The sequence below is a fragment of the Talpa occidentalis genome, unplaced genomic scaffold (assembly GCF_014898055.3).
Source record: "Talpa occidentalis isolate TD23 unplaced genomic scaffold, MPIMG_talOcc4v2.1 talOcc4.4, whole genome shotgun sequence".
Taxonomy (NCBI): Eukaryota; Metazoa; Chordata; class Mammalia; order Eulipotyphla; family Talpidae; genus Talpa; species Talpa occidentalis.
Genome location: NW_023604295.1, coordinates 92819053 through 92842587, shown reverse-complemented (window position 1 = coordinate 92842587; position 23535 = coordinate 92819053). Strand labels below are relative to the sequence as shown.

General features: G+C 40.6%; 1 protein-coding gene across 1 annotated transcript in view; it reads left to right on the top strand.

Annotated features, from left to right (window-relative positions):
* LOC119258199 (uncharacterized) overlaps nucleotides 1–23319 on the top strand; it is a 54028-nt gene extending 30709 nt beyond the window's left edge. The window contains 5 exon segments of the mRNA XM_054701119.1: nucleotides 18188–19176; nucleotides 19273–19426; nucleotides 19709–21960; nucleotides 22054–22738; nucleotides 22741–23319. Of these exon segments, the coding sequence (XP_054557094.1) occupies nucleotides 18188–19176; nucleotides 19273–19426; nucleotides 19709–21960; nucleotides 22054–22738; nucleotides 22741–23252 (4592 nt within the window). The 3' untranslated portion in view covers nucleotides 23253–23319.
* The last annotated feature ends 216 nt before the right edge of the window (nucleotides 23320–23535 follow it).

Sequence of the window (23535 nt, the reverse complement as noted above, 5' to 3'; positions counted from 1 at the left end):
CTCTTCTGCCCATTTTTTGACTGGATTGTTTTCTTTGTTGTTGCTGAGTCTCATCAGCTCTTTGCAGATTTTTGTGATCAGTCCTTTATCATTAGTGTTGGGTGCAAAAATGTTCTCCCAGTTGGTGGGGTTTCTCTTTGTTTTGTTTTGTTTTTTTTTTTTTATAGAGGCATGCTTTATTTATTTATTTATTTGTTTGTTTGTTTTGTTTATACATGCACTGGGTACAGTCAGAAGCGCGGGAGGGTGAGAGAATTCACCAGAGCCAGAGCGGGGAGCAGAGCAGGCAGAAGGACCGAAGTACACTGCTGAGGGGAGCAGCGGGAGGCAGGAGAGGTCTGCGCGCCATGTGGGACCCTCCTCCAGTGGCCGGGGAGCAGCCAGGGATCGAACCGGCGCCACAGAGGCTGCGGGCAGCTTCGCAACCCAGTGCTCAACCGCTGCGCCACCGGGGAGGCCCGGTTTCTCTTTGTTTTGGTTATTGTCTCTTTTGCTGTGCAGAAGCTCTTTAATTTGATGTAGTCCCAGCTGTTTATCTTTGCCTTCACTATCACTGCTTTGGGTGATGTGTCTGTAAAGATGTCTTTGATGTGAAAATCCCGTAGTGTTTCGCCTATATTTCCTTCTATGTATTTTATGGTTTCAGGTCTTATGTCTAGTTCTTTAATCCATTTTGAGTTGATTTTTGTGTATGGTGTGAGGTAGTGGTCAAGCTTCATTCTTTTGCATGTAGCGACCCAGTTTTCCCAGCACCATTTATTGAACAAATTTTCTTTGCTCCAATGCATAGTCTTTGCTCCTTTGTCAAAGATTAGTTGACCATAAATCTGTGGGTTTATTTCTGGATTTTCTATTCTATTCCATTGGTCTGTATGTCTGTTCTTGTTCCAATACCATGCAGTTTTGATGATTATGGCTTTGTAGTATAGTTTGAAGTCTGGGCGTGTGATGCCTCCATTTCCTTCTTTTTTTTTCAGTAGAGCTTTGGCTATTCAGGGTTTTTGGTGATTCCATATGAATTTCATCAATAATTGTTCTATTTCTTTGAAGAATGCCATTGAGATTTTGATTGGAATAGCATTGAATCTGTATATTGCTTTTGGTAGGATGACCATTTTAATAATGTTTATTCTTCCAATCCATGAGCAGGGGATGTCTTTCCATTTCTTTGTGTCTTCTTCTATTTCTTTTAACAGTGTTTTATAGTTTTCTTTGTATAGGTCCTTTACCTCTTTTGTTAGAATTATTCCCAAATATTTGATTTTTTTTGTTTCGATAATAAAAGGGATGGTTTTTTTTATTTCTTCTTCTTCAGATTTATTGTTTGTGTATAGGAAGGCTACTGACTTTTGCGTGTTGATTTTGTATCCTGCCACTTTACTGAATTGATTGATGAGTTGAATTAGTTTTTCTGTGGAGATTTTGGGGTTCTCTATGTATATTATCATATCATCTGCAAATAGTGATAGTTTGACTTCTTCTTTTCCTATTTGGATTCCTTGGATGTCTTTCTCTTGTCTTATTGCTCTGGCTAGGACTTCCAGTATTATATTGAAAAGCAGTGGTGAGAGTGGACATCCTTGTCTTGTTCCAGATCTTAATGGAATTGCTTTCAGCTTTTCACCACTGAGAATGATACTGGCTGTTGGCTTGTCATAGATGGCCTTTATGATGTTGAGGTATGTTCCTTGTATCCCAAGAATTTCAAGGGCTTTTATCATGAATGGGTGTTGCACTTTGTCGAAAGCTTTCTCAGCATCTATTGATATTATCATATGGTTTTTATATTTCTTTTTGTTGATGTGTTGGATAACGTTTATTGATTTTCGGATGTTAAACCATCCTTGTGCCACTGGAATGAATCCAACTTGGTCGTGGTGAATTATCTTATGGATACATTGTTGGATTCTGATAGCTAAAATTTTATTGAGGATTTTTGCATCAGTGTTCATTAGGGAGATTGGCCTGTAGTTTTCCTTTTTGTGTTGTCCTTATTCGGTTTTGGTATTAGTGTAATATTGGCTTCATAGAACGTGTTTGGTATTGTCCCTTCCTTCTCAATTTTTTGGAAGAGTTTGTGAAGGATAGGCTCTAATTCGTCTCTGAATGTTTGGTAGAATTCATTTGTAAATCCATCAGGTCCTGGGCTTTTGTTTTTGGGGAGGTTTTTGATTACCATTTCAATTTCGCTGCTTGTAATTGGTCTGTTTAGGTGTTCTATTTCTTCTTTATCTAGCTTTGGGTGATTGTAGAGTTGTAGGAATTTGTCCATCTCCTCTAGATTGTTGAACTTGTTTCCATATAACTGTTCATAGTAGTTACTGATTATTCTTTTGATTTCTGCTGTGTCCGTTGTGATTTCTCCTCTTTCATTTATGATCCTGTGTATTTGTGCTTTCTCCCTTTTTTCCTTTGTGAGCCTGGCTAGGGGTTTGTCTATTTTATTTATTTTTTCAAAGAACCAGCTCTTGGTTTCATTGATCTTTTGGATTGTTTTTTTAGTTTCAATTTCATTTATTTCTGCTTTGGTTTTTATTATTTCTTTTCTTCTACTGGTTTTGGGGTTCTTTTGTTGTTCTTTTTCTAGATCTCTGAGCTCGAGATTAGGTTGTTTCTTTGAGTTCTTTCTTGTTTTTTGATGTGAGCTTCTATTGCTATATATTTTCCTCTTATCACTGCTTTTGCTGCATCCCATACATTTAGGATATTGGTGTCCTCCTTGTCATTTAATTCAAAGAATTTTTTGATTTCTTCTTTGATCTCCTCATTAGTCCAGTGGTCTTCCAGTAGTGTGGTTTTTAATCTCCATGAAGTAGGATAGTTCCTTGCCTTCTTTTTATGATTTATTTCTAGTTTGATGCCTTCGTGGTCAGAAAAGATGGTTGGTATGATTTCAATCTTGGTGTATCTGTTGATGTTTGTCTTGTGCCCCAGTATGTGATCGATCCTGGATAATGATCCGTGTGTGCTTGAGAAAAATGTGTACTCCGTTTTTTTTGGGTTTAGTGTTCTATAGATGTCTGTTAAGCCCAAATGCTCTAGGTCCTTATTTAGAGCTTTAGTTTCTTTACTTATTTTTTGTCTTGTTGATCTATCCATTGTTGATAGTGGTGTGTTGAAGTCTCCCACTACGTATGTGTTTTCTCTGATGTCTGTTTTCAGAGAGGACAACAGTTGTCTGATATATTTTGGTGCTCTTTCGTTTGGTGAGTATATGTTAATGAGTGTTATTTCTTCTTGAAGTATTGTACCCTTAATCATAATGTAGTGACCATTGGGGTCTCTTTTTATTTTTTTGAGTTTGAAGTCTGTTTTATCTGATATAAGTATAGCTGTTCCTGCTTTCTTTTTTGGCCCATTTGCTTGTAGGATTGTTTTCCATCCTTTGACTTTGAGCCTATTTTTATCTTTTGTAGCTAAATGTGTTTCCTGGAGACAGCAAAAGGTTGGGTTTTGTTTCTTAATCCAGGCTGCAACTCTGTGTCTTTTTATTGAAGAGTTTAGTCCATTTACATTTAGAGTTAATATTGATATGTTAGCATCTGTATTTGCCATTATGTTTGTCTTTCCTTTGATTTTATTTATTTATTCTTTTAATAACTTTTTTTTTTTTGGTCTTCTTTCGTTGTTATTCGTCCCTCTGAGGTTCTGGCTTTAGGATTCCTTGTAGTATTTTTTTGGAGTGGGGGTTTAGTCGCAATGAAATTCCGGAGTTTCTCTTTGTCTGGGAAGGTCCATATTCTTTCTTCATGGAGGAAAGAGAGCTTTGCGGGATAGAGTATTCTTGGTTGGCATCTGTTTTCTTGGAGTCTGTTGACTATGTCCCTCCACTCTCTCCTTGCCCGTAGTGTTTCTTCAGAGAAGTCTGATGTCAGCCTGATTGGTTTTCCTTTGAATGTTATCTGTTTCTTCCCTCTTGTCAGCTTCATTATTTTTTCCTTGTCCTGGATTCTTGGGAGCTTTACTATTATGTGTCTTGCTGTGTTTTTCCTTTCGTCGTGGAAGTTTGGTGTTCTTCTTGCTTCTTGTATATCAATTTTCAGCTCGTTCTTCACATTTGGGAAGTTCTCTTCAATTATCTCCTGGAATATTTTCTCTGTTCCTACATCTCTCTCCTCTCCTTCTGGAATTCCTATAACTCTTATATTTCCTTTCCTCATGGAGTCAGATAGTTCCCGAAGTCTTTCTTCATTCTTTTTCCTTCGTACTTCTCTTTCCTTTTCTGTTTTGGTTCTTTTTATTTCTGTGTCTTCAAGAGTACTTATTCGTTCTTCCATTTCATCTATTCTGCTTTCATTGCTTTTCCCAGAGTTCTTTAGTTCCTCCATTAATTCTTTGATCTCCTGCATTTCTTTTACTTCCCTCTTTAGGGACTCTATTTCCTTCTTCTGATCTATCACTTTTTTAATCATGGCAATTTTAAATTCTCTTTCTGGAAGGCTCAGAAGTTCTTCCAAGTTGCTGTCGTTGCAATCTGGGGAGTGGTTTTCTTTTTGTGGTGTGCTTCTTTCCTGAGGAGTTGTTAGGTTGCGTGTGGTTCTTCTACTCCCTACTGTCTGTTTTCTAATTTGTTGTATGCGTTGGGACACTGTGTTGCTCGGACTGACTGGCATCTTGGGTGAACTTCTCCGCTCCCCTCTGGCTCTTCCAGGAGCCATCTCTGTCTTCTGGGGGAGCTTTCTGCTGGTTTTAGGCAGTTTTTACTGAAGAAATGTCCCTGTTCTAAAATGGCGAAGCGGGATGCAGTCCCTGCGCCTCCGGTTTCAGGCACACTCTTCTGCGCCCCCGGTCTGCCCCGGACGTGGGTGCCTGCTCCCTCTGTGGGCTCAGACTGCTGGTCGGAAGGGGCCTGGCGTGGGGTGGGCTAACTTCCCGGCTGGCCACTGCATCCTCTAGAAGCCTTCTGCCCTTTTCAAGCAGTCTTAAGAAATTTCCTGTTCTATGGGGTGTTAGTGACTTTTTTCCCTGGTCGCTAGGTGGTGCCAGAGATCTCTCCTATTGTCCTTGGGGGGCTGTTTTTCGCCCCCCCCCACCCCGTGGGACAGGGAACAGAGCGGGAATGGTAGGGTAAACCTCAACAGCTTTGGGGTGCTGTGTCTGCCTTGTGCCCCACCGTCGTGGAGAACCCACGCCCCGAATTTTCGTGCCCCGGGTCTCAGTTCAAAGCCCTCAGGTCCAGGACGCGGGCTGTAGCCCAGTTCAGTGGCGCGGGAATGGCGCCTTTTGCACTGCTCCCGTGCCTGGGCGCCTGGTTCCTGCTCACTCAGGGAGGGACTTTCACCCCTGTGAGGGCCTCCGCACGTCTCCCCGCAAGCCTAGGTCGCAGGCGCGGGGACCTGGGCAGCCGGGATCCCGGTCCGCGTTTTCTTTTCAAGCGCGCCAAGCGCGCCGCTTTCCCGTGCCAGCTTACCGGCAGCCCGGGCTGTGTGCGCGTCTCCCGGGGTCTTTGTTCTTCTCTAATGGCGCCCGGAGCCCTTCGCTCACCGCCGCGGCGGATCCTGCAGGGTTTGCCTCAGCTCCCGTTCACGGGGTGTGGTGGCTGCAATAGTTCCTTTCCACTCACAGTCCTGCTTGCTGCGTCGCTTGCTCTTGTTGGCCGTTTTGGTTTGTTGTTTTCCTCCTCTCTGCGGGTCGGAGAGTGCCGCCTCTGTGGGCGGGGGAGGGGAGCAGGGTTCTGCGCTTCCCTCCCTTCTGGTCCTCTTTTATGGCCACTTTCTTCTTCGGGCAGTTTGCTGGCGTCACCCGTTTATCTTCCGTGTCCCAGTTCTCACTGGGACCTGCCGCTTTTCCTCCCTATTCACTTTTTTTAATGGGAGATCTTACTCGCAGCGTCTCCTCGCCGCCATGTTGCTCCGCCCCTTTTCTAAAATGATTATGTTTTAACACAAGATTCACTCTTTCTTTAAAGTAAATAGTTTTGCCTCAAATAAAGTTTGGATGTTGGAATTAAAAATTCTTGGGAAATTATACACATAGTGACTCTCCCAAGTTTTATCTCTTTTGGAGAGAGTGAAACGAATGCTATACTTTGATACATTCTATTCAATGTGCCTAATTATGCAAGAAGCTGCAAGGTACAGTTACATAAGCATTATATATGCATAACTGAACATTATTTTTAAAATTTATGGCAATATCCTATGAACATAATATTAGCTCACCCACCTTCTTATATGCTAATCTTAAGAGTGGGCCTATGTCAGAAAACATAAATACTAAATGAAATGAAAGTAAGGACTTTACTACATTCTATTAATGGCTACATATAAAAATTGCCTTAATCGTAGATTATAGCTATTTGTAGTCACCTAGTCTGTTCTAGAATTGGATCAGCCAACATGGAATTTGAAGATGCTGAGACAGAAAACAAATGAGAAGGTAAAAATATCTATCTCAATACTGTGAGCCTACTGTTACAAACCAATATTTTTCTCAATTTTATCAAAATTTGTATTCACATTTTTCTATAATATTCTATTTATTCTCTACATTGATAATAATTGAAATCATCATGAAATTTTCTTTGGAATAAATTATATTTTACATAACTATAAACATTTTGTTTTAAGTAGTTTATATTTTAAATAAATAAAATTTCTACCCCCACAAAGCATCACTTTGAATTGAGACTAACATATTTCTAATTCTTAAATTATTATATTAATATGAAATCATATTAATCACTACATGTGATTTACTTTATTCTTATTTGTGTCTTCATTATGATTTGACAGGTTAATAAGATTTTGTTATTTAGATCTATGACTTCATCATATTTCCATAATCAGAACATAAAAAGAGATTATTTATAAGGTGGCATGACACACTAGTACAGGCCCAGATTTTAGAAATAGAAATGACTTATTTCAAACTGTTCTGCCACTTTTAGCAGTATATTATCATAGACAATTAAGCTTTTAAAGCTTCAGTTTTCCGAGTTATGAAATGAGGGAATCAATTCTTTATGTGAATCGAGTTTGTATTAACTAATATAGTATCTAGTACACAATAAGGAAATGTACTCATGGACATATCAGCCAGTGCAAAAATTACTTCATTCAGTTATCCATATGTGCTTTGATCAATAATTTATTGGATGGCTTTTATATGTACTCTTCTCAGTGGAAGGAGGATAGAAAAGATGAAAAGAAGAATCTTAACTTCTGAAGAGTTCACACTCTGGTGGAAAAAGCAGATGATAATCATTTTCTAAGAAGTAAAAGCAAAAAGAAAAAGGAGGAGGAAAAGGAGGGAAGAGAAAGAAATCAAATATGACACTATTCTTTTTAGTATGAATGTTGTTCAATGCTGTGCTATTTATTTAAACTTTTCCTTTTCATAATTCAAAATCATATAAACATCAGAGTAAACACATAGCATACAAGCTACGCAGAAATGAAAGAACATTTCACATTTGAATAAAAGTCACTCTATGGAATTTTAATAGTGGTCTAACACAAATGTGACTTCTGTTATGTAATTTAACATCTCCACTTAAATAAGTTTGTTATGAAATTAAATAAGAAAAGATTTGGTAAGTACCGAGCATCTAAGTAAGTGTGTAGCACTTACTACCCCTTTTGTTTGTTAATTTCATTTATCACTGAATTTCTCTTTATCCTATTAATATTTCATGCTGTGTTCAAAGTTATTTATCTAGAATTCCAGAAAATGACCTTCATCTGTGTGGTATCTTTATTCTCAAGTGCCCAAGGCCAGTCCTCACTACATATAATGTCACAACTTTCAGGACCCTCAGTGTACACAAGATATTCACCATAGGGAAACAGCAGAAGAGTGCCCATATCTTTTATCAGAAAGTCCGATTTTTTTAGGTCAAAGAGAAAGCAGAAGCAATAGTAACACCTTATAGAGTGTATTGGAAGTAGTTTCCTATCACAGGACATGGCTAAAGACATTATTAAAAGTAAACAAATGAAACTAAAATTTAAATAACTCAAACCTGAAGAGAGAAAATAAGTGTAATTTATTAAAAAGAGTTAGGGCCTCCCTGGTGGCACAGGGGTTAAGTCTCAGTGTTATCAAAGTATCACCAGCCACAGGCAGGAGTTCTATTCCTGGCCAGGGAGCTGACCTACATGGCACAGCAGACCTCTCTGTCTCGCCCGCTGCTCCCCTCAGCAGTGTAGTTCAGTAGATCCATCTGTTCTGCTCCCCACTCTGTTTCTGGTGAATTCTCTCACACCCCTTCCCAACCCTCACCTCCGGCCTGTACCCCAGTTCTTATATGCATAAATAAATAAATCTTAAAAAAAATTAAAAATCAATAAAATAACCAGTAAAATAAAATGAAACAATAAGAGTCAATTTTACTTTATTGTATTTTTAAGTCTCACAAAAAGGTCTTTATCCCTCCCTCATGTGGAAGGAGAGTATGAAAGAATAAATATTTTCAGCTGGCAGTTTTTTATCTGAAATATTTAAAACAAACAATTACATTCTCTCCTCACTCATAGTGTTTCTTCAAAGAAGTCTGATGTTAGTCTGATTGGGGGACCTTTATAGGTTATAGGTTATCTGCTTTTTCCCCATTGTCATTTCCAATTCTTTCTTTTTTTCCTGAACTTGTAGTAAAACTACAAGTTTTACTACTATATGTGTTTGTGTCAGTCTCACTTTATTTAGGTATGCTGGTTTCATTTAGTTTCATGGATTTGTATATTTATTCCCTTTACATTCTAGGAGTTTTCCTCCATTGCTTCTTCAAAAACATTGTCTGCTTCTTTCGCTCTTTCTTCCCCCTCTTGTATTCCCATTATTGTTATGTCACCTTTTCTCATGTAGTCTGATAATTCTTTCTCTTGTTCTCTCTCTCTCTCTCTCTCTCTCTCTCTCTCTCTCGATTTCTTTATTTATGCATAAAAGAATCGGGGTACAGGCCAGATGTGTGTGGAGTGGGGTGAGAGGATTCACCAGAGACAGAGCAGGGAACAGAACAGGCAGACTGACTGAAATACACTGCTGAGGGGAGCAGAAGGTGAGTCAAGAGAGGTCTGCTGTGCCATGTGGGTAGATCCCTGGCAGGGATCGAACTCTTGCTGAATAGCTATGGATAGTTTCATAGGTTGCATCTTAACCTCTTGTGCCACCAGGAAAATCTTCTCTCTCTTTCTCTTTATTTCATTTTCCTCTTTCCTTTTCTGTTTTTTTTTTTCCTACATTTGCATCTCAATTACACTGACTCATTCCTCCACTTCATCTATTTCCACGACTGTCTACTAATAGTTTATCTCCTGTATATCTCTTTTGAAATCTTGAAATTCCATTTTTATTTTATTTAGAGCTTTGTTTTCTGTCTCTATTTCAATGGTTTTTATTTCTAAGGACATTTATTTTTCTTTCTGAGTATTCTTCCATTTCTTTTAATTTCTTTATCTTTGCAATATTAAACTATATCTCATAGGGAGAATATATCTTATAAATCTTAGAGTTGGCTTCTAGAGATCTGTTCTCTGTGTTATACTATTCCTTTGAGTATTAATGTTGTCATTTGCCCCTTTTTTTTTCCTTCTTCCCATTATTGGGTTTGGGACCCTGCTGCTATATGTGGGGTTCCCTCTGGATGTGGCTCCTACCCTTCACTAGTCAGAGGACTCACCTGAGCAAGCAGCTGATGAGGTCTCTTGGAAGGTTACAAAGCTATGGCTTACCTGGGAGGTACTAGTGAGAGCTCATGGTAGGTTGGGAGGCCTCCAGCCACTCTGGCATCTACTCTAGTGCAGGTTAAGCGTCTTTACATACTGAGCAGGTGCTAGCAGTGTCTTAGGAGCCAACTCAAGGATTCTGGCTCATCTATGATATACTGGCAGGGTCTTATGGGAAGGTGTCAGACCTCTGTCACTTTGGGCAGGCGCTTTAATGGTCTTACTATAAGTTATGAGGTCTCTGGCTGTTATGGCTCTTTCCCTGGCACTTTTCCAGGGTCTCACCACTAGGTGGATCTGGTGGGATCTTATGTGGGTTCACAAGGCCTCTGCCATTCTGGGCATGGACTAGGGAGATATGTAAGCAAACTTTAGAATTCACATTTTTATTATTATTTTCTTTTAGATCTAATAAGATTCTTCAAAATTATATTTAAATATTAAATTTCTTTATCTTTTAGCTGCTCAAACTGTGATGGGCTTCTTTTTTTATTTTTTAGTAATTTATTCTTTTCATTGAGGTAACACTAGGAAACTTCCAATCAGGTATCAACACTGTAGACTGAGTAAATAGACCAAATATTTAAATTCCTAGAATACTTGAGTTGGATTAGAATAGAAAATACATTTTAATACTGTAGAAACCAGGTCATAAATATGTGTGAATTTGCTCAATATTTTATGAATCTCCTTGATCAAATTTAGGAAAAAAACAGATGTCCAAAGTTTTACTTTTTTCCCAATTTTTAAATTTTTGACAGTTTGATTTCAATATAATTATGGTATATTAATTTTTATTTTGAAATTACTGAACCTTATTAATTTTTTTACTTGCTAAATATCAGAAGTTTTAGGACATAATAAAGACAAAGTTATAGAAGACTTTGTATTGTGATAGTAACAGAAAATTTGAATTCTATATATGAATCCAGTGATTTTCCTGAATAAAGCATTCTGTTTTCATGAATGAAACATAAGTGGCTATTTTCTTCTTTGTTATTGATTACAAAATTTGACTAGTTTTACTAATAGTCATATTTTTTACTTCCTCCTTTTTTAATCTTATGTGTATTTTTAAGCTTTACATTTGTGTTTATCTGTGATTCAGAGTAAATTTTCCAAGGACAGAATTTAATTATATATTGTACACATGAAAATAGTTTTTAAATCCTTAGACACACAGACACACAAACACAGTCAGCAGAAACAATGGTTTTATTAATTTTTTTTTTTTTTATTTTTTTAGATTTATTTATTTATTTATACAAGTGCTGGGTACAGTCGGAAGCACGGGAGCAGAGCGGAGAGCAGAACAGGCAGACTGACAAAATACACTGCTGATGGCAACAGCGGGTGGCAGGAGAGGTGTGCGTGCCATGTGGGATCCTCGCCCTCTGGCCGGGGATCAAACCGGCGCTGAAGAGGCTGTGGGCAGCTTTGCAACCCAGCGCTCAACCACTGCGCCACCGGGGATGTCCCTTATTTATGCTTTTTTTGATGTTACTCAGACTAAATGAATCTTTAATGAAAGACTTTAAATGAAAGACTCATCTAAATGTGTCTTTCCAAGTGAATCCTCTTATTGCAAATATTAAAAAATGATATTGGTTTTCAGAGCATTCATAGAAAATTTATGAAATATGTCTCTTAGCACTTTATTGCATTACGTACCCTAGTTCAATATATTTGTAAAAATATTATTACAGGCATATTGATAAATCATAAATTAACATTTTATGAAAGCTAATTTGTAAGAGCTTACACTTATTTTAAAAGTTATACTCACAGCTTCCTGAAGTAAACACATTAGTAATTAATGCCTGAGTCATAGGGCAATAAGATAAAAATTACAAACGTCTGCAGACACTAATGCATTTGTTTATGAAAAATTGACTAAGTTGGCATTTTAGATACTTCTTCCTTATAGTTGTGTCTACTTTTAGGTATGTTATATCTATTTTTTAACAAAGATTATTTATAGGACAGTTTTCTAAATCATATTTTTAAATACTCAGAAGTAAAAAAAAAATCTTGTTTCAAATTTCACTCATTTTAGGCAAAAGTTTTTAAAATAAAATGTCTGGCTGGGTGACATACTGAGATTCAATATCTGTTTTGAATTTTACTGCTGGATTCCTGATGTGGCTGTCAGCATGGAGAAAGATGGTCCTCACTCTAGAGATACAGGATCATCATGTTTGTGGACTAACCACCTTGTTGTTGTTTTATTATTAAAGAATCAACACTACCAAATTATTATGCTATTTTACACTTCAGTTTTAACAGGGATATAAAACAAAATATTGATGACTGGAAATGCATTTTGTATACAGATTTTTATACAAATATTTTTTTTGTTTCCCATGTATTAGTCAGATGATATAGATTATCAGTTAGTTTGAAATTTCCTGAAGAGAAAAGACAGTAATAAGAGAGGCCAATGACTTTACTTATCCAATCATGTGATCCTTTTTATTTCTCTTTGTGTGCACTCAAATATATATTTTATACATGTTTTGGAATTCACAACTCCTTCACATATAAAATTACCCCCATTTTATAAATGAAACTCCAGAGATGCAAGTGAGTTAAGGTCACTGAGGTATTAAGTGAAAGACTTGAATTATAATCAAGCTCTAACTAATCCTAAAGGATATTCTAATCATTATACTGTTCTAACAGTTTATGAATTCACTATTCATGTCTTTACTGGTATGTCTTGGCCCAATACAGAGACTTGTTTTTAGCCCAAATTCTGAATTACTAAATCACATAAAATAAAAGGCAACAAGGGCTAGTGGTTCATGGTAGGTCTGGTCTATACAGCATGGAGACAGTTTTCTTAATGCAATAGTCAAACAGAATTTTGTTATTGGTATGTCTAAGCATATTAATCTGTAATGATGACCTGTTTTGGATTGATTTGCAGGAATGACTGGGATATTTGTGATAAACACATATTAACAGAATAGAGGGTGTGCAAAAGATAAGTTCATAGACAATTGGCCTACATTAGAAAACAAGGCAATTTTAACATTGAATTAAATAAACATTTGCCTGGGAGTGGAAATTGTATGAGGAATATAAGCAAGATGAAAATGCATACATTGTGCAAAAATGAAAAATGATGTAAAAAATATAAAATAAAAAAATAAAAAAAAAATCAAATTGCAAAAAATAAAATTAGTATTATTAAAAATAAAAATAATATTAGCATTATTCTTTTAAAATACTCAGTGAGAATTCATTGAATTTTATGTTGTCAATTAAAAGAACATGATAACATAAACTAGCATATGTGATATACAACATTTTAAATGTTGGCTATCCCATAGCAACTTATCTATATAAACACTATTTTGATCATACTTTAATAAACCAAATTTTTGCATAAAAATAAATAAACATTTGACTAACCCTTAGGGAGAAGAATCATGTGGGAAAAAATAGCCCTGCTGCTTCCCTCTTCCTTTGGGACAATGGTACAGGCACTGGCATTGGTTAATATAAGAGATTTGAAAGATTTTTTTTTAAGTCATCAGTTATAGGGGTTAGTAATTGGGAAGAGGCCTTGAATAACATATGCATGTCAGGGTATGAAAGAAAGGAAATATTAACCACAAAATGCTGGAAGAAATCCTGGGATTCTGACCACAATTAAGATACCTCTTTAAGATCTAAGAGACTTTTGCAGGACAATGTTCTCAACACAGGGCAAAGAATCAGAGAAAACTGAGGTGACTGTTATTACACCCACATATTAGCACACATGGGAGCAAAGCTCCATGGATGCAATAAGACTTGATAACCAGAGAGGAATTTAGAGACCACATGTCTCAACTTCATAATTAAATGCAGAAAGGAAATTGAGCCTTTTAGTGGTGAAGTAACATATTGTGTGCCTCCCAGGCAGGCATTAGTTATTAGCAGAGACCAAGCAAAAAGAATGACCTTCAAATTCCCTCTCCATTACTTTTGCTCTAAATTGTATCTTATATTTAGAGCAGCACAATGTATTTTGGAGCTAGTATAGCTTAATGTCTCAGAGCATGGAGTTTTGAGACAGATAACTGTGAATTCCATCCATCCTACAAGCTGAATGGTCCTGGTCAAATTACAAACCTCTCTGTGTCTTGATCTTCTCATTAAGAATCTCCAAATAATGACAGTGTAGTCTCTGCAGAGCATACATATTATTTTTAATGACCTATTAAAAGTATATTCCTAAATATTTTACTCAAGGGGTCAACATATATTCATGCAGGAAAAAATAAATTTAAGAAATAAGAGATACATTCATTTTCCATGTTAGAATGTTGTGACTATATTAATAAGGTACAATTTATATGGTTTAGTGATTAATTTCATCTCTAAACAATCACAAGTTATTGGTGGTAAGCTTTCATTTCATAAAGGTACTCACCAGGATTAAGTTTCCAGAATAGCATTTTGTTAAAATACTCTAATTTTACATTGAAATTGGAGCCAAGGACCTAAAACTATGAATCGACACAGTGATAAAAATGAATAATTTGATTCCTTTATCACAGATAAAGTGTGAATCACAGATAGGAATGGGAATATCTCCTATTACCAGAATTCTTTTAATAAACATGAAATTATTTTGCTTTTGAATAATAAATGGTTTATGGTATATGAATGACTCTAAAAAGATATTAATTCTCAAACTTTGTTTAAATGCTTAGATGAGCCATAGTTTTAGCAAAAAAAGGTTATAATTTCTGCATATGGAGCACAGTAGATAGCATTGAAAGGATAGTCCTTGTATTAAAATTCCAGTCGTTTCACCTCATGCCTCTTTGGGAATATCTAATAGCAATTTTTGTTAAATACTGTTATTTAGTATGTTTTATAAAGGCCTAGACATTTAGATCAGTTACTCAAGATGAGATGATAAGTTCAATTAATAAATGGGGGGAGCCAGGATGCAAATTTATATCTAAAGAATCTAAAATGTTATCCAGTTCATAAAGTCAAGTCACACTTAAGTGCATGTGGTAGTCTTACATAGATGTTAGAGAAATAGAGATAGAGAAAGAGAAGATGAGAAAGAGAGAGAAAGATATATTAGATAGATAAAGTCTGTTTTTTAATGTGATATACTGTTGGCTATTTATACAGAATAGACTTTAACAAAACCAAAAATTGGTTTGTATGCGATTGAATGCTGGGTTGCGAAGCTGCCAGCAGCTTCTGCAGCACCGGTTCACACCCCGGCTGCTCCCTGGCCATCGGAGGAGGGTCCCACATGGTGCGCAGACCTCTCCTGACGCCCGCTTGCTCCCCTCAGCAGTGTACTTCGGTCCTTCTGCCTGTTCTCCTCCCTGCTCTGGCTTTGGTGAATTCTCTCACCCTCCCGCGCTTCTGACTGTACCCTGTGCTTGTATAAATAAATCAATCCTTAAAAAAAAAAAAAATACTAAAAATTTAAATTTCAAAATCTGAGTAAACTAGATTTAATTGAGGTTGTATTTAATTTTAGAGCTTAATCATGCTTAACATTAAAGCATCTAAAGCAAAAAAAAAGATAATAAAGTGAACATTAAACTCAGTATAATGCTTCCTAGAAAATGAGGTAAAAAGACAAAATGAGTTATATCATTTATATTATTTGTTATGAGAAATCAGAGTTCATTAACAAGGAAAAATGAAAGGATAAGAGAATAAACCAAAATATACCTCACATCAATATTAAAGACAGTTTAATATCAAGTTCTATGTGTAAGACATGCTGTACACCAATAATAGGAGGTATCTGCAACATAAAATGATTTTCTTCTTAGGGCAACCAATTATAAAAAAGATCTCAAGACAAATGTTCAATCCTAGTTCAGTGAAAGTGTTTTTATGAAGAATAGAGAAATAGAGTCCAGTTACCTCTCTGCCCTCTTAGAAAGGCAAACTTTAGAGACCTATAGAAATAAATGTCCCTTAGGTCAAACCTTTCAAATATCAATTGTCAAGCTTTGACAGCAGCTATATGAGACAAAATTTCAAGTTGAAAACTCTGACAAGTGAAGTGAAAGTTGTTCTGAGCTTTTTGATTGAATGGACTCCTCATGTAATAGAGACCTGGGATATAGGTTGTAAAGTTCACATGTTGAAGTAAAAACTAAGCAGCATTTCTAAATCTTATCAGTGTGCATTATTTCATGTAATGGCTACTATTTTTAGTAAATTAATCATTAAAATGATAAAATTATTTTCAATCATTTGCTTTCATGATTTAAAATGTAGAACAGCTGCTAACAAATCTGTATTTATTATTTTCTCCATTTTTTTCTAATTTGTAAAAAAATTAGCACAGACTCACCATTTTTGTATCTGTTATCTTTCAGATTTTCATACCTAATTCATTATGTAATGTCATTATTATTTACATTTTAGAAATCAAGTGCTAGTTTAAAAAGATCATTTTGACTTTCTTAATGCTAGAATATTCATGTTTTGGTATTTTGGTGACATAAAGGGTCATTCTAACATTGTTGTTCCATATCTACCCTATGTTTAATTATTTTCTTCATGGATTTTATATCATGTCTGATATATTTTAAGCACCATAATAAGCTATGATAGTTATTTTTAAGGACTACCTGATACGATTTCCTTTCTTCAACTCTCCTTCATTTTGCAAACTCATATATTAATTCAACTGAAATTTTCACTAATATGGTGAGAAGTTCAAATTCACCAATGAAGTGATATGCTGAGATGCAGAAACTTACATTGTTGTAAAATTATGGTTTTTAGATTGGAACTGAAGAGTCATTGAACATAAGTAGAGAGATGATTTCAATCTAAATTTTGTCATCCACATCTGTTCATATGACTCATTAGAACGCTGGTGATCAATTTAAGTCAATGTATACTTGAGGGTCTCCTAAATGCAATGCACTATTATACTAGGCAGTAAGAGAGAAACCAAGATTCACATGTCCATGTATCAGATAAACATTTATTTAGCCTCTATTGTTTGCCAACCACAAGCATTTCCTACTGCATTAGGTAGAAAGATTTCAGCACTGAACAAAACTGATATAAAGTTATATTAATTATTAGTAACAAACTTCCTTTAAGGTGATAAAAAAGAAAAATGTGCATATATTAAAATAATGCAGTCAGAAATTTCTTTTTTATTCTTTCTTTTTTTTTTTTTTTTTTTGTGGGACCTTCGTCGGTGGCCGCGGATCGAACTGCCGCTGCAGAGGCTGAGGGCAGCCTAGCAACCCAGCGCTCAACCGCTGCACCACCAGGGTAGGCCCACAGTCAGAAATTTCTAATAATGACAGCAACTTGTTAAGAGACAACTCTTTGATAACTAAAAGTAAAAATGGGAATGATCATTTAACACGTTCTAGGTGTTTAAAATGCTGAAAACATTTTGTGGAACCAAGCTTAGCTGAGGTTTCGCCATTTTGTATATCCTCCACCTTGATATGTTAGTCCTTGTCCTGCCGCTTTCCGGAGATAGTTTCAGCAGTCACAACCCTCACTCCACTTGGTGACGAAAAAGCAGACCACCCCAGCCACCAATGAGGGCAGTCCTGTCCATAAATGGGACAGCATCTCTAACCGTCCAATCAGTTTGAAACTGTAACCGCGCGCGCCCAAAGTGCCTTTGTAGTAGCCAATGAATAATTGCCAACTTCTTTCAAAGTTCCCGCCACTCGCGACCCTATAAAATGTCCCAGCTTCCTCTGTTCGGGGCTCTCGACCTCTGCCGTTGCATCGGTGCGTGTCGAGGGCCCGGTCTCGAGCCCGTATTAAACTCCTTTGTGCCCTTGCATCGGTTGTCTGTGTCCTTGGGGGCTGCACTGGTCGACGTGGGCACAACATTTTGGGGGCTCGTCCGGGATCGACGAGTGCAGACCCCAACTGCCGAGCAACCGAAAGGAGTTCTAAAGCGCGCAGGTGAGTTCCAACACTCGCCCAGGTAAGCTTCAAGTCTGCAGACCTGTAGTTGTACTTAGTACCTGTATCTTTTGTACTTTGTACCTGTAGAAGCTGTTTTGTACTTAGTACCTGTATCTTTTGTACTTTGTACCTGTAGAAGCTGTTTTGTACTTAGTACCTGTATCTTTTGTACTTTGTACCTGTAGAAGCTGTTTTGTACTTAGTACCTGTATCTTTTGTACTTTGTACCTGTAAAAGCTGTAATTGTTTGCAAACCTGAAAATCTGTTCAATAGCCGGGTCAGGCTTAAGTGGACGCACTTGAAAGCCGCCGGCGTGGACCGCGGGAGACGTCCCCGGACCACATGTTAGGAAGGCCACACCCTTTGCGGGGAAGCAGATACCCCTTTTGGGGGCCTTTTGAAAAATCAGTCTTTGGCCTGTTTCTTGTGACGACAGCCACTGTACTTCTAGCATTTGTCATCATGGGTCAATCACCATCTACCCCTCTATCCGTTGTTTTACAGCATTTTAAAGATGTCAGGTCCAGAGGGTCGGACCTCAGTGTAAAAATAAAAAAATCCCCTCTAATCACCTTTTGTTCCTCAGAGTGGCCGAAGTTCAGAGTTGGTTGGCCCCCGGAGGGAACTTTTGATTTACAGATTGTCCGTCGCGTAAAAAAAATCATCACCAGTGAAAGAAAATTCGGACATCCTGACCAACTCCCGTATATCTTAGTCTGGCAAGATCTAGTCCAGAACCCCCCTGCTTGGTTAAAGCCATTTTTGTCGTTACAGGCACAACCCGTACTGCCGGCTAAACTGCTTGGGTCCCACCCCAACACCCCGTCGGCACCTGCGGTTTTCCAAGACTCTACCCCGGAGGAACTTCTATTTCCACCACCCTATCATAACCCTTGTAGTAACCCTCCCCAACTCCTGCGGTCGGCTGACCACCCTCCCCCAGAGGCGGGCGGGGCTCGTGGGCAGGGTCCGGCGGCAGGCACCCGCTCAGTGAAGGCGAATTCCCCGGATTCCACCGTCCTGCCCCTGCGTGTGGCAGGATTGCCTAATGAGCAGGGCAACCAGCCCATGCACTACTGGCCGTTTGCGACCAGTGACCTCTACAACTGGAGAGCACAAAATGCACGTTTCTCTGACAACCCTAAAGACCTTGTTAATCTCCTAGACACTGTTCTATTTACTCATCAGCCCACCTGGGATGATTGCCAACAGCTCTTGCAGGTCCTCTTCACCACTGAGGAGCGAAATCGTATACTGACGGCCGCCAGGAAATTAGTCCCTGGAGAAGATGGCACACCCACCACAAACGCGGCCCGCATAGATTTAGTGTTTCCCTTGACCCAACCTGACTGGGATTTTAACCAGGCTGAAGGTAAGGAGAGACTCCGGGTGTACCGCCAGACTCTAATGGCAGGGTTGCGTGCAGCAGCCCGCAAGCCCACCAATTTGGCCAAGGTAGGGGATGTGCAGCAGGGAAGGGAGGAGACCCCCGCGGCTTTTCTAGAACGCCTCATGGAAGCTTTTCGGCAATATACTCCTATGGATCCGGAGGCAACGGAGAACAGGGCCGCGGTGGTAATGGCCTTTGTTAACCAGGCGGCTCCTGACATTAAACAAAAACTACAAAAAATAGATAGGCTGGGAGAAAAATCTATTCGAGATCTTATGGAGGTGGCAGAAAAGGTGTACAATCGCCGTGAAACTCCTGAGCAAAGAAAAGACCGCATCCGCCAGGAAGAACGGAAGGTAAGGGCGGCTGAAAACGCACGCCACACTCGGGATATGGCCAGAATCCTGTTCGCCGTCACTCAAAAGGACGACCCGGGTAAGCTACACCCCTCCCGCCGCCCCAGCTCCACAGGGACAGGCAGGACCCTACAGCGTGATCAATGTGCATACTGCACTCAAAAAGGACACTGGGCCAAACATTGCCCAAAGAAACGGGGAATAACCTCAAACAACCCCGCCGTTTCTGACACTCCTGTCCTGGTGCTCGGGGGCACAAGAGATGACAGTGACTAGGACCGTCAGGGCTCGACCCTCCCCCAGCCCCGGCTAACCTTAAAATTGGAGAGGAGACCCGTTAATTTCCTTGTGGACACGGGAGCACAGCATTCAGTCCTCACGGAACCCTTGGGTAAACTTTCCGGTAAAACTTCGTGGGTGCAAGGGGCTACGGGATGCAAGCAGTATCCCTGGACCACGAAAAGATCTGTAGACCTGGGAAAAGGTCAGGTCTCGCACACCTTCGTTGTAATTCCTGAATGCCCGTACCCATTAATTGGAAGAGACCTTTTAACCAAGGTAGGAGCGCAAATCTCATTTGGACAGGAAGGTGTCAAAATCAAGGACTTTAAGGGCTCTCCCCTACACGTCCTCACGATTTCCCTTCAAGATGAGTACCGCCTTTTGGTGGCGCCAGATCACCCACCCCTTTCTGGGTGGTGGATGGAATCTTTCTCGAATGTTTGGGCAGAAACCGGGGGCGTTGGCCTGGCGTCCCACAGACCACCCATTATAGTCCAGCTAAAGCCTGGGGCTGAACCCATTCGGGTAAAACAGTACCCTATGCCTGCAGAAGCCAAGGCAGGAATAACGCCTCATATTCGGAGGCTATTGGACAGTGGTATCCTTAAAACATGCCATTCGTCATGGAACACCCCTTTGTTACCGGTGCGAAAACCACACTCGCAAGACTTCAGGCCGGTACAGGACCTCAGAGAAGTAAATAAACGGGTCATAGATATCCACCCCACAGTCCCAAACCCTTATACCTTGCTGAGTGCCTTGCCACCTACTCATGTGTGGTACACAGTATTGGACTTAAAAGATGCCTTCTTTAGTCTACCACTAGCACCCCAAAGCCAGGAAATGTTTGCCTTTGAATGGCAGGATGCGGAACGGGGCATCAGTGGACAATTAACTTAGACAAGGTTACCTCAAGGGTTTAAAAACTCTCCCACCCTTTTTGACGAGGCCCTTCATGAGGATTTAAAAAAATTCCGCAGCCGATTTCCCGAACTAACTTTGCTCCAGTATGTTGATGATCTGTTACTTGCAGCGGAAAGTGAGCATGCCTGCCGAACAGGAACAGCCGAATTACTGACGAAACTGGGCCAGATGGGATACCGCGTCTCCGCAAAAAAGGCACAAATTTGCCTGCCCGAGGTAATCTATCTGGGCTACCGCCTCAAAAACGGTTATAGGTGGCTGACGGAAGCCAGAAAAGCTACTGTCTTACAGTTGCCGACACCCACCACCAAAAGAGAGGTACGTGAGTTCCTGGGATCTGCTGGGTTTTGCCGGCTATGGATACCTGGATTCGCAGACCTGGCCCAACCCTTGTATGAGGCTACCCGGGAAAAAGTAACTTTTCAGTGGACTCCCCAGATGCAGCAGTCTTTTGAGTCCTTAAAGAGGGCTTTACTGTCTGCACCAGCCCTGGGTCTTCCGGACATTACAAAGCCTTTCCATTTGTTCGTAGATGAGGCAAAGGGCATAGCTAAAGGGGTGCTCACTCAGTCCTTGGGCCCCTGGAGGCGTCCTGTGGCTTATCTGTCTAAAAAGTTAGACCCGGTGGCGTCCGGCTGGCCACCGTGCTTACGCATGGTGGCAGCGGCTGCCCTCCTTTTCAAGGACTCCCAAAAACTGTCTCTGGGACAAGTTACTTCCATAATCACCCCCCATGCGGTGGAAGGAGTCCTCAGGCAGCCGCCAGAGAGGTGGATGAGTAATGCCCGAATCACGCATTACCAAAGCCTATTGCTCAACCCAGAGAGGGTCAATTTTTCGCCACCCACGGGGCTAAACCCCGCCTCCCTCCTACCTGCCCCTGACCTGGAGGCCCATCTAGACTGTGTTGATATCTTGGCCCAGGTCCAAGGGTTACGCCCTGATCTGCGAGATAACCCTCTGCCGGACGGACTGGTTTGCTTTACGGATGGGAGCAGTTTTATCCACGAGGGCCGAAGAGCGGCAGGGGCGGCAGTGGTGTCCATGCAGGAAGTCATATGGGCTGAGCCTTTGCCATCCGGGACGTCCGCTCAAAAGGCTGAACTAATTGCCCTAACCAAAGCTCTCACCTTGGCTCGAGAAAAAAATTTAACTGTGTATACTGACAGCAGATATGCATTTGCCACGGCCCACGTACACGGGGCCATATATCGAGAGCGCGGGCTCTTAACCTCCGACGGCAAAGGCATTAAAAACGCTCAAGAAATTATGGATCTCCTGGCAGCGCTGTGGCTACCACGTAAGCTGGCTATAGTGCATCATCCAGGTCATCAAAAGGACTCCTCGACTCCAACTCAAGGTAATAAGCGGGCGGATGAGGCAGCACGCCAAGCTGCCCTAATGCCGGTAGATGCCCTGACAGTAAAACTCCCAGACCCAGGGGACCCGCAGCTGCCGAAAGACCCAGAGTATAGTGCTATGGACTTTGACTACATACAGTCTCTACCGGGTGCTTTTTCTTTGGGACACTGGTGGTACACCCAAGAAACTAAGGCCATCTTGCCAGCACACTTGGCCACTGATCTCATTCAGTGCTTGCACCGAGCCACGCATTTGGGAGAGAGAAAAATTCTAACTCTAATCAGGCAATGGAACCTCCATGTCCGGGACGCAACCTGTACCGTGCGACAAGTAGTGGCATCCTGCCAGTCGTGTGCCATGGTAAACGCCACCAAGACAACCGGTGAACCAGGAATGAGGCCGCGAGGAACGCGCCCGGGGGTCCATTGGGAAATAGACTTCACCGAGGTAAGACCAGGTAAATTTGGCTATCGATACCTGCTGGTCCTGGTGGACACGTTTTCCGGATGGCCGGAGGCGTTCCCGACAAGAGGTGAGTCAGCTCGAGTGGTAGCCAAAATCCTGTTGGAAAACATTTTTCCTAGATTTGGGTTTCCAGTGACCATTGGGTCAGACAATGAACCAGCCTTTGTCTCTCAGGTATCAAAATCTGTGGCTTCTGCCCTGGGAGCAGAGTGGAAGCTCCATTGTGCCTATCGGCCCCAGAGTTCAGGGCAGGTGGAGAGAATGAACAGAACTTTAAAAAAAACTTTAACTAAATTAACTTTAGAGTCTGGCGGGGACTGGGTGACTCTCCTTCCCTATGCCCTCTTCCGGGCTCGCAATTCCCTTATCGTCTGGGTCTGTCTCCGTTCGAGATTATCTATGGAACCGCCCCCCCAACCACACCGCACGGTGCGCAGTTAGCTTGTGATTTGCCTTCTGATTGTGAACTTTTTCTTTCTGTGTGGGCTGTACAGCAGGCTCACCAGGAGGTCTGGCCCCGCCTCAGAGCGCTCTATGAAGGGGGAGGACCTTCTCAGACAGCCCACAAATTTCAGCCTGGAGATCTTGTCCTTGTCCGCCGACACAAGACCGACGGTCGTGGCCTCCAGCCCCGGTGGAAGGGTCCCTACATCGTCCTCCTGACCACACCCACCGCACTCAAAGTGGACGGCATCGCGGCCTGGGTTCATCACTCACACGTCAAGACGGCACCAACTGACGACTCCCAGCTGCAGTGGCGAGCCCGGAAGCATCCCACCAATCCACTCAAGCTGACTCTTCAGGCGCTCCCGGCTACAACCCATCGCTCCCAGACCACTGCCCACGCCGTGAAAAATGACACCAAACTGTAATGTTGGCTACCTACTGTCCTTCCTTTGTTTTCTCCTTGTCGGGGCTGACTGGGATCCCTGCCGACGGTGCATCACCAAAGGCATATTCGGTCATATTCAGAGCAAGTGCTATGTTAGTAAGCGTGCTTGCAGCCTTAAGGGAGTTCCTCTGTTTGTGGCGACCCTGATTAAGGGCACCACCCATGGATGTCCAGGTACAGTAGGGAGGGTGGTCTGTTGGAAGCGTTTAAATCAAATGCCGCCTAAAAATAAAAGTTACAATCACTGTAAAAAGGGGGAGAGT